Genomic DNA, 12,479 nt, shown 5'->3' with positions numbered 1-12,479 from the left:
AGTGCTTTGAAATGTGCAGTTTTTATTCAGTGTTTAACGGATCTGAACTGAAGCATGAAGAGAGAGCGGGACTAGGGCTGCACGATGTTGGAGAAAACCAATGTTGTAATGTTTTTATTTACTGCGACATATATTGCGATTTATAAATGCAGCTTTATTTTATTTTCATAAAACCTTTACAGAACCTGCCACGGCCCCGCAGAGCACCAGTGTGAACACCAGGAACTCCTCCAACCTGACCCGCACCGCCAGCGAATCCGCATCCAATCTCTCAGAGACGGACTCAGCCAAGAAGATACAGCGCGAACTGAAGCTGGGGGATCGAGTGCTGGTGAGAGACATCTTTGCAGCATCTTTACACTGTACTGCCTTCTGGAAGGATGTCTGACAGAATTTAATTTTATAACAAATTAATTCATGTTAACTATTAGAGGCTGGATATATTCACACACTGCTGAGTATACATGTCGTACATATAGTTTCCTTTGTGTTCTTCAGGTCGGTGGAAGCAAAGCAGGAGTTGTGCGATTTCTGGGCGAAACTGACTTTGCGAAAGGAGAATGGTGTGGCGTTGAGCTGGACGAGCCGCTAGGCAAGAATGACGGAGCAGTGGCTGGAGGAAGGTGAGTTAGGGTAAAAGACAAGCAGCTGTGTTTTCATTCAGAGATGCAAAATAACTTAAACAAAAAAAACTGTAATATCCCCTAAAATATTAGTGAATACAGCAGCATTTCCTGCCAATGAGAAATAAAAGAGAGGAAAATCCTCACTTCCAAATAAACATGCACAGATATCACTGAGAGAGGTGGAGTGTGCTGCACTGTTGGGATTCTCCACTGTGGTGTTGGTTCTCCTCTAATAAATGAGTTGCACCTCAAGACCTCAAGATGAAACGCAGTGAACGTGGTGAATGAGGTGGCTTTTGGAGGCGTGAGATGGGAGAGCAAACAGATGCTCAAGATATAAGATATAAGTAGATCACGGCTGTAAGAGAACAGCTCATTTGATTTGTAATACGGTTGAAAAGTTTGACTGTTTTTACTGTCGTTTTAATCAAGAAATGAGAGACTTGTCTTATGCTCGACTCTTATAGGTATTTTCAGTGCCTCCCAAAGTATGGCCTGTTCGCTCCTACACACAAAGTCACCCGCATCGGGTTCCCGTCCACCACTCCTGCCAAATCCAAAGCATCCAGACGGCGGTCGACCCTAAAGAACAGCCCGAGTGCATCCTCAGTCAGCTCCCTCAGCTCTGTCACCTCTTCGGTTGGAGGAAAACCCAGCCGAGCTGGCCTGGTACTGTAAAACATCTTTCATTCTCAGTATATTCAGCTTATTCTTGACCTACGAGCAGTCACAGCCATTGGTATGTTTTCGGCTCGAGACTTTTACTCTCATTCCCTTCCCTTGACTTTAGACGTTAAAAACAGCTCCATCTGCTGCTTGACGCTTAAGACTGACCTTTTCTTATTATATTATTGGACTGTTTGTGTATAGTCATGAACACACTTGTTTGAGGAGCGAGTTGTTTGATTGTTTATTATCCATAGTCATTTCTCTCATAGCAAACTAGATCAGAATTTATAAAACAATCACAAAAAACAAGCTTTTACGTCCGCATTGCAGAATAAGAGCTGTTTCTCAATTCTGAGAACGGACTTGCGTTCTCATGGAGCGTGGTCTTGCCAGGTCATCTCAGAAGAATGAATTCAGGAGACCGTGAGAGCATGTCCTGTAAGATATGAGTTGCTGCGTTCTTCCTTTTGGTCACATGACCTTCACGTATTTTTAACGGAAAATGATTTAAACATTACAGCATTTATACAATGATTTATTGAGTTTTTTTCCTTTTCAATACATATAACATGCACAAAAACCTTACAAATGTACTCTGCACAATACAAATAAAGCAGATTTAAATAGCAATTTCAGCAAATAAACACCCCTAATGTGTTTATGCCAGTATTAGGATTTTAATGTTAATGTTTAATTTGACCGTCTTGTTTAGGGAATCTCCTGAGATGAATAAGTTATATCTTGTCTAATCTAACTTTAATAATAAACAGGTATAGACCATTTTGAGGGTTGTAAACAAAAGCAATGGTCCCAACGTATGTCCTGCTTCACATTTTTAATTTCTATAGCTTCTGAGAATCCAAAAATAGCCACATATTGATAAATAATATTATGAGAGCTGTTTTAACGTGAAGTTATGATTGAATTGCCTCTAGTTATGAAATAGTTTGATAACAAGCAGGAAAAGTTCATGGGCCAATGACATGATCACATCGAAATAGTCTAAGGCAGTGGTTCTCAAACTGTGGTACCACTGGTGGTACGTGGGTTTCCTTCTAGTGGTACGTGGAGGAATACTGAATAATGAAAGAAAAAAATAATAATATTACATATACAAATATGTCATATGTACATGCAACATATTTCAAAATTGATCAAAAATGGTTTGTATATGAATAGGATGACATATAGCCTATATTTATGAGGTTCAAGCAACATTTCCAGGTTTTGATGAATAGGTTACGATTTGTTAATAATTCACATTTAAGTGCAGCAGTTTTCTTTTTACTTTAAGAACAAAAGCCTGCCATTTTTAATTCACTTTTAAAAGCACATTTTAAACGTTGACTTTTATCAATAAGCACAGTACAGTGTTCAAACTATAATGTTTAAAGGGGCTGACACTAATAAATATCCTTAATAATAGGAATTAATCTGCTTCGTCATTATGGTGGTACTTGGAGAGACTGTTTTTCTGAGGTGGTACTTGATGAAAAGTTTGAGAACCACTGGTCTATAGTATACTGTGCTTCCCACCTCCTTTATTTAGCCACGATGACTACTTCGTGAAGACTTTTCAAGTGAGTTTTGCGCTCAAGTCTGTGTCCACGCATCCTCTATCAAGAACACATCTGGAAACTTTCACGTGTCCTCCGTTGTTGCGATTGAGAAACAGCCAAGGTCAATAGTGCAAATTAAGCCACACCCACTTGGGGGAGGGGCACAATCTAGCCTACTCTCTAATTCCTTTTCTACTGCTGTCATCAGTGTTGGGGAGAGTTACTTCTGAAAGCAATGCATTGCAATATTGAGTTCCATAAAAAGTTACTGGTTGCCTTTTTATGGTCAGTAATGCGTTATGCTATTTTTGAGTTACTTTTGTGTGTGTTTATATACCTGGCTGAGGCTTGATCTCTTTCAAAACTTGCAGGTTTTTTTCTTCTACTTTTGTTTTAAATAGAGGAGCTCTACAATGAACATCACACTGTATAATCTGTGTGTGTCTGTGAGAGCTGCACATCAGAGCTGAGCTCATTAAAGTTCATGACACGATCCAAATATGGTCAATTATGGAGATCTGACTCTAGGGGTATTGTATGAAGTGTTAAATGAGCATATAAAACCGTTTCTAGAGTTTTTTAAAACTTACTAAAGCCATAAATCTACTAAGTAGATATCAAAGAACCCTTTAACTTATTGAATCAGTGCCGTGTATCACAACTTTAATTCTCATTAGATTCATTTAACTTGCCTTTCTATATTGTCCACAAGTGTAAATGTGTCTTTGGCTTCACCACGCAATCACATCAGCGTTCACATTACATACATCACAAACAAATGCATTCAATATCGTCACATAAATCACATTAAAAACTCAATTAACCTTATTCATACTTTAAACCCAGCATTTAAAATACTAATGGCAGTCGGCATCAGTGAAGTTTATGTATAAACTAATGTCGAGAGGATCAGGTGCTTATGATTGCTTGCGGCTGGTCTCCTATTACTCAATTTATTATTCACCAATCAGACGATTCCAAAGCCACTATATTTACCCTCAGTTCCACATCACAGCCATCTTCGTTTTGAAGAATCCCCCCTTCCACCCCTACTCCTCCTCCTTTCCCATATGGGTGGTATGGTGGCCCAGTGGTTAGCACTGTCGCCTCACAGCAAGAACGTCACTGTAGAACCAGAGTCCTTATCAAGCCAGCTGACGTTTCTGTGCAGAGTTTACACGTTCTCCCCATTCTCACGTGGATTTGCCCCAGGTCCCCCGGTTTCCTCCCACCGTCCAAAAACATGCAACTTAAGATAATTGACTAATCTATAATAGGCACCATAGACGTGCTCCTAGTAAGTAGTTATCTCTTAAGAGCGATCACTATCTGTTCATTAGCTACTACAGCAGGAGAGTTCTCCAGCTCTGCCTAAGCTCAAACTCCCCTCTCGCTCTGCAAAAGGGAGGGAGCCCCGGGCTCGAGGATCTTCTGAGCTCAGCGCTCTCTCCCGGGACAGCATGCCCAACAAGCTTCATAATCAATCATCAGCTAAGTGTGAACTCTTGAAACTGATTTCAGGAGAAGCACGATCAGTTTTTGATGAGGCTAATTCCTCGTTAACAATCATTCTATTATCCATTCAGCTCAAGACCAAACCCCTATAAATAGTCGAACACGTCACACCTCCATTTTCTCTTGACTTCAGCATCCCTCCACCACCCCAACTCCACACTATTCTGGTGCTCGGACTCTTTCTCTTTCCAGCATGATAAGGGAAATAACACAGGTTTGGGTGTCTTTCCCAGCTCAGAGCCCTCTCCCCGGACAGCACACCAAATACACACATTCTATTGAGTGAATTATCTGTGAGTGTGAACTCGTGAAATGACATTTGATACACGTTGTTCTTACTCTAGGTTGCCTAAAACATCTTTATGATGGGAAAAACCTGCAGTTCTATATTTAAGGCATGGGATCAATCTTCACTGATGACATCTGCTTTCTGCTTAATTCTCTTTAAATACATTTCATTTAGTTGTCTTTGTGGCTTGTCTGCAGTTGCACTGGCAGTTTTCCCTCCTTATCACAGTTTTTCTCTGGTCTCTCAGCTCACAGAGACGTCGGTACGGTACGCACGCAAGATTTCAGGCACCACGGCGCTGCAGGAGGCGCTGAAGGAGAAACAGCAGCACATCGAGCAGCTTCTGGCCGAACGAGACCTGGAGAGAACAGAAGTGGCCCGAGCCACCAGCCATGCCGGAGAGGTGCAGCAGGAGCTGGCGCTGCTCACACAGGCACAGGAGCAGGTGACCAGATTAGATTGAGATATTTAAAGTGCTCCTCAGACCAGACAAGAAGCACTGCATCAGCTTACATTGTTCCGCATCGTGTCTTTAAAATATGGACATTTATTTTACATCCTAAAGTATGCTGTGGAGATGGAGGCCAAGCTGGACCAGCTGCGGAGACTGGTGGAGACCGCAGACAGAGATAAAGTGGAGCTGATGAACCAGCTGGAGGAAGAGAAAAGGTGATCCTGAAGATTCTAAATGCTCCACTGCTGTAGAGAGAAGTGTGAGTAAACGCGAGGGTCTGAAGAGTGTGTTTATCCCACAGAAAAGTGGAGGATCTGCAGTTTCGGGTGGAGGAAGCGTACATTACCAAAGGAGACCTGGAGGTAAAGAGATCCTGTCATATACATTACACTGAAACTGGATATGAGCAGCGCACACACACATATACACACACATACACGCACACACACACACACACTGACTGAAACACAACGCTTTGAGATTTTACACATTCATAAATTGGTAGGTGGAAGGATGATGATGATGGATACATGATGGAAGGGTTGATGGATAGACTGATGAATGGGTGGATGATAGATGGGTAGACTGATGAATGGGTGAATGGGTGGATGATAGATGGGTAGACAGATGAATGGGTGAATGATAGATGGGTAGACATGAATAAAAGTGTGAGAGTTGGGAAGAGTTTCAGTGGAGAAGATTCAGCTGTCTGTCCTGATCTGCAGATCTTCACTTCTGTTTCAGCTCTTGTTGCTTTCATTCTTTGATGCTTCATTCATTCTCGTTCCTTTTACTCACTCCATTAATTCACTCATTCATTTCTTCATTCACTCTTTCACTTATTCATTCATTCTCATTCACTCACTCACTCTATTCACTTACTCATTCATACATTCATATGCATTCACTCGCTGACTCATTCATTTATTCATTCTTTCATTCCTACACACTCACTCTCTCACTCTTTACTCACTCAGTCATTCATAAACATTCACTCATTCATTCATTACTACACATTCATTCACTCACTCACTATTCACTCATTCATTCATTCACTCATTTATTCATTTACTCATTCACTTAGTCATTCACTCACTCTTCATTCATATGCATTGACTCATTCATTCATACGCATGCATTCACTCACTCCTTTTACTTATTCATTCATTTATACGCATTCATTTACTCATTTGTTCATTCACTCACTTATTCATTCATATGCATTCACTCACTCCATTGACTCGTTCATTTATTCATACACGTGCATTCACTCACTTACACATTCATTCATTCATTCCTACGCATTCATTCACTCACTCACTATACACTCATTCATTCACTCACTCACTATACACTCATTCATTCACTCACTCACTCATTTATATATTTACTCGTTCACTTACTCATTCACTCACGCATTGATTCATATGCATTCACTCATTCATTCATTCACTCATTCATTCATATTCATTCACTTACTCACTCTATTGACTCATTCATTCATTCATTTATTCATCCAATAACTCAGTCATTCATTCATTCATATGTATTCATTTACTCACTCACTATTCACTCATTCATTCATTCATTCATTCATTCATTCATTCATACGCATGCATTCACTCATTGATTCATCCAATAACTCATTCATTCATACACATGCTTTCACTGACTCACTCATTCATTCATATGCATTCACTCACACTCCATTGACTCATTCATTCATACGCATTCATTCATTTACTCACTCATTTATTCACTCACTCACTCACTTACTCATTCATGCGCAATCATTCACTCACTTCATTCATTCATGCACTCACTCACACACTCCGTTCATTGATACACACTCACTCTATTCACTCATTCATTCACTCGCTCACTCATTCATTCATTCGCTCCATACATTTACTCACTCATACATTCATTCATTCATTCATTTATACACATTCACTCACTCATTCACTCATTTACTCATTCGTTCATGCATTCATTCATACATGCTCACTCACTCCATTTATTCATTTATTCACTCACTCACTCACTCATTCATTTATTCGCTCCATTCATTTACTCATTTATTCACTCACTCTCGTCACTCATTCACTCACTAACCCATGCACTCTTTCATTCCTCCATTTTTCTTTTTAATCTTGGATCGCTCTCTTGGCTTTCATTCATCTGTCACCCTCATCCCTTCATCCGCTCAGAGCCGTCGCATTAGTTTCACATCTTTGTGTTCTCTCTCTGTCTCTGTGTGTGTGTGTGTGTGTGTGTGTGTGTGTGTGTGTCTTTGTTGTTGTCAATGGATGATGTCAGGATCTGCATGAAGCTCTTGGTACTTGGCTTTTGGCTGCACGTGACGCTCGCTCGTTCTCTCTCTTCCTCTCTTTCCTCTTGTCTACTAACAGACGCAGACCAAACTGGAGCATGCCCACATTAAGGAGCTCGAACAGAGTCTTCTCTTTGAAAAGACCAAAGCAGATAAACTGCAGAGGGAGTTAGAGGATACTAGGGTAAATCACTCAGCTGCTCATGCACGCTGCACATTCTGCTGCTTTGGGGAAGCTGGTTATTGTTTTATTCAGTGATGGATTGAGGTAGGTCTGCTTTCACCAGTGCATCATCTCAGAGAGACATTTATTATTGCAACATCAAATCAAGAACGTCTTCACAGCTCTTAAACGTTCACTGTAATATTGGTGGAATATTCATGATTAGCGATCAAGTGCATTTATTTCATTAGTAATGTAGGTTTGCATTGTTTTCTTTACATTTCTTTTCATTTTTATTTAATTTTTTAAAATAAATTGCATTTATTTGATCAAAAACTAGATAAAAATGCAAAAATAATTATGAATATCAGTACAGTTTAAAATTATAACCAGTATTATTTTATTCTATGATTCATTTTAATCAATGAAATTGTTCTTCAGTGTAGAGGAGCTGTTAACTAAAACTAAAGCATAAAGCAAAAGCGCTCAACATTTAAACTCTGGGTTCATTCTGATTGCTGTCATTTCAGTGCATTAGTGTTTATATTCAAGTCTAGGTTCAGCTACTGGAGAGGCGGGGCTAAAGATAGTAAATGCCTCTTCTGATTGGTCAGATTTAGATGCATGCAGCACACCTTTAATATTGGCACATTCAGTTAATTTACTGCACTTCCCTGTGATATTGATATTGTATATACTAGGACTGCAACAGTTTATGAAAAAATTAATGTATTGATGTGTGTTCAGTTGTTTATAAAAGCATGAAAGAGAACGCATGCTGTTGTGTGAGTGAGTCTCAGAGACGCACATGCCTAAAATACATGCAAAAATGTGTCAAAATCAAGCGGCAACCTCCCGCTCTCCCTCAGGAAGCCAATACGGAAGTAACTGAAACTGCAATTCATCAAAAGTCCGCTAGTCCTGGCTCCATAATAGAGCAAAGTGCAATTGAGCCCTCTGTTAGAATGGCCAACTTTACAGCAGAAAAAAGGTGTTTATAGCCTGGTACAAAGAACGATTTTGGGTCATACAGCTAATATTACCCTCCATGACAACTGTGAGGGGGGTGAATTTTTTTTATAACTCATCCGTTTCCTTTATATTAGGTTATATTAAGTTTGCATAATTAAGGGCGTGGCCACTTGAGTGACAGCTAGGTCTCGCTGGTCACTTCACCTCGGCAGATTAGCCACTGATCTCAGCATATTCATCGTATTTTTGTGTTGTTTTATGTGGCTTTACACAGTCAGCTGCCTTTTGGACTTATTTCCTTCAATTATCAGATGATATGGGATGCTGTGTGCATTTAATTATGCTCACAAACCATTCAAGTGGCCTCCGTTTCCCATGTGAGTAAAGTTATATACTTGTATACCATCTCTATAAATGTATTTGTTTGATTTAAGATCATTTATCATTAATATTTTTCTTTAGACCCGTAAAGCACTCCAGAATGTGACAGATTGATTAGCTGTAGGCTCTAGATCAGTCATCTGAAGCGTTATCATACAGTGTTATGCTGGAGTTCATCAATAGTCTTGCATTTACTAACACACACTATATCTGAAGTGTTTGGAAGTAATTCGCAGTTTCCTCCTGTAGAAAAACGTCATAAGAGCAATGTTTAGTGGCTCAATGTGTTAGAGCAGTGTTTTTAAAAGTCTAAACACTTTATTGATATAGTGTACAGCCAAGCACATGTGGTCAGAACACAAACCAGTCGCAGGTAATAGAGTATCAAGCGTTTCTCCCAAAGTAAAGTCTGTCTGCCAGGTCTAAGCAAAGTGCCAGCAGGTGTCTGTAGCTCCGCCCACTCTCCGCCTCTTTGTCCTTGTTTGGTATCCCGCCGTGGGTGTGATGACGTGTGAACAAAATGGCGACGGTTGGCCGCGCCTACTTGTAGCTTCATTTGCAGTGTTCAGAAACCTATGGGTGACGTCACGGATACTACGTCCATATATTTTACAGTGGTCAAAACGTGGCGCTTAGGGATTATTCACATTGACCCCCGTATGTTAAGAAGAAATACCTGAACATAAAGAGTTGAGGATGAAACAGCATGTGAAAGTGAAGACATAAACACAACAGCGGCTCTTAAAGCGACAGTGCACTGTACTCCTGCTGCCGACAGGAATAGGTTTTATATGTTTTTATCATTATTAATAAAACAAATCTCAAATAAATAAAAAAATCTTCAAAGCTTTTTAAACCTCTAACCCCTCGCTTTAAAACAACCGTGATTACATCTACGACCAAAATAATTGTGATTATGATTTGTCCCATAATCGAGCAGCCCTAGTGTGTGCAGTGTGCTGATAGTATGTGTGTATAATAGAATTATCACGACACTGGAGTTCGGTACCAAACGATACTGAAATTTTAAAAACGTTCATTTCCTGCTAACATTCGAGCACTGTTGAGCGAGCTCTTAAACAGCGCTGATTTGCCATTGTGTTCACCTGCTCAACAGAAATTACTGTGATTGGCCGTGGAGGACATCAGTTCACCAAACTCACCGCTGTTTACTGACCTGATCAGATTTCTTGCGGTGTGGGAATAAGTTTCTGGATGAAGCATGGTAGCGGTTGGTAACTCTGGTGTAATTTTAATGGGAGCCGGCAGGCTAACATTATAGCACTCCTGAGTCCTGGTGTTATTTCAGAACAGCATATCTGTGATTTCCTCATTCTTATTGAGCCCCGGTACAGCCAGTGCTCACGACTGCTGCACATGATGAACGCATGACCAGTGCTTTCTGCACATGCGTTTGTTTCGCTCGGTCTGTGTGCACATCATCTGCATAATGGTCCTCAGAGTGGGCTTTACCAACACAGGAGAGCAAAGTGAAGATGCGCTGTTCTTCAGCTTGCATAGGAGAGCCGTCAGTTTACTGTTAGCAAACCCACATCAGCCAAGTCTGGTGTATGGGAGTCTTTTGCACTGGAACCTCAGGTTTGAGGCGGCCCTCATGTCACATCGCAAAGGTCTCACATGAAGCAAGAGATGGCGATGACACATGATGACGTGTGCAGGTGCTGTCCCAATTCTTAGGGGTACATTTTGAAGCCCTTCTCCATAACCCTCGGGCCAAGGGGAAGGGTACAAAAATAGAATTGGGATTGGGCCTTAGCCTATAATCCATGCACAACATACAGTTTATCTGACGGGGACACGCAAACGGGAGCACATTACACCTATACTGGCTTCTCTTCATTGGCTTCCTGTACATTTTAGCATACATTTTAAGATTTTAGTTTTGGTGTTTAAATGCCTAAATGGACTAGCACCAAGATACTTGTCCTCATTAATCCAATTGCACACTCCATCAAGGGCACTTAGATGTACTGATCAGCTACTTTTGGCTGTTCCACGCACAAGTCTAAAAACAAGGGGGGACCGTGTCTTCGCAGTGGTGGCCCCCAAACTTTGGAATAATTTGCCTCCCTACGTTAGGCAGATTTTTTAAATCTAGTCTTAAAACCCATTTTTACTCTTTGGCTTTTAATTCCACATGAGAGTCATGTGTCTGTTGTGTTTGTCCTTTGTTTTCGATGGTGTATGTGTGTACAGCACTTTGGTAAGCACTTGTTGTTTTTAAAAAGCGCTTTATAAATGAACTTTGACTTGACTTGACTGTTATCTCTCTCTATTTTGGTAGTAGCCAATTTAAACACGCAATTTCGGAAACCAGATCTAAATTTAGCGGGAATGGTCGGGTCGGGTAGAAAATGGGGCAGGTCGGGCAGAGGGTGAACAAAGGCTGAATATACGGTGAGAGCGGTCGGGTGTGGAATAAAAGCGGGAGCAGGACTAAAAACTCTCAGATCTCTAATTTAAAGCTGTGAAGATCAGCTGATCTGTTTATAATCTGACATATGAGTGATCAGCTAATGAATCGACTGATTTTCGCGGCTTTAAAATGCTCCAGTGTTCCTGTATCTGCGGTTACACTCAGTAAACATCGGTGAGTTCGGTGAACTGATGACCTTCACAGCCAATCACAGTCATTTCTGTTGAGATCATGAAAACAATGGCAAATCAGCGCTGTTGAAGAATGCGCTCAACAGCGCTCAAATGTTAGCGGGAAATAGACATTTTTAAAATTTCAGTACTGATTGGTATCAAATTCCAGTATTGTGACAATATGATGTAAATGTATAATGTGTTGACAGTGTCTGTGTGTGTCTGCAGGTGGCCACAGTATCTGAGCGCTCCAGGATTATGGAGCTGGAGAAGGAGGTGTCTGATCTACATCTTCAGCTTCGCACACTGCGGGCCGAGACCTCCGGATCTGCATCTCCACCCCTGCAGGACAAAAAGGTCAGATCTCACCCTCTGTAGATCATCCTGAACACCAGATTATACAGGAGCACTATCACTGAGAGAAGTGGAGTGTGCTGCACTGTTGGGATTCTCCACTGTGGTGTTTGTTCTCCTCTAATAAATGAGCTCCGCCTCAGAACACCAAACACAATGAACGCGGTGAATGAGGTGGCTTTTGGAGACAGGAGAGCAGACAGATGCTCAAGACAGTTCTGGAGGGAATAATAATAGAAGAACAATAATACTGAAACACTGTGATGACGGAGGGCTGAGGCCTTTTACAATCAGCAAAGACCCTCACACACACATTTATATCTGCAGACCAACATTAATGACACAAAGACCCGCACACACACATTTATATCTGCAGACCAACATAAAAGACACAAAGACCCTCACACACACATTTATATCTGCAGACCAACATTAATGACACAAAGACCCTCACACACACATATTTATATCTGCAGACCAACATTAATGACACAAAGACCCTCACACACATTTATATCTGCAGACCAACATTAATGACACAAAGACCCTCACACA

At 40.8% G+C, this 12,479-nt stretch overlaps 1 protein-coding gene across 1 annotated transcript in view; it reads left to right on the top strand.

The window, feature by feature from the left end:
* Nucleotides 1-12,479, top strand: part of clip1b (CAP-GLY domain containing linker protein 1b) — a 43,552-nt gene that overhangs the window by 4,684 nt on the left and 26,389 nt on the right. Inside the window, exons 4-11 of the mRNA XM_056466495.1 lie at nt 183-331; nt 499-623; nt 1,094-1,295; nt 4,906-5,103; nt 5,224-5,327; nt 5,414-5,474; nt 7,524-7,628; nt 11,799-11,927. Of these exons, the coding sequence (XP_056322470.1) occupies nt 183-331; nt 499-623; nt 1,094-1,295; nt 4,906-5,103; nt 5,224-5,327; nt 5,414-5,474; nt 7,524-7,628; nt 11,799-11,927 (1,073 nt within the window). The remainder of the gene's footprint in view (nt 1-182; nt 332-498; nt 624-1,093; nt 1,296-4,905; nt 5,104-5,223; nt 5,328-5,413; nt 5,475-7,523; nt 7,629-11,798; nt 11,928-12,479) is intronic.

The sequence above is a fragment of the Danio aesculapii genome, chromosome 10 (genome assembly GCF_903798145.1).
Source record: "Danio aesculapii chromosome 10, fDanAes4.1, whole genome shotgun sequence".
NCBI classification, from domain to species: domain Eukaryota; kingdom Metazoa; phylum Chordata; class Actinopteri; order Cypriniformes; family Danionidae; genus Danio; species Danio aesculapii.
This window is presented reverse-complemented; position numbering and strand designations above follow the sequence as displayed.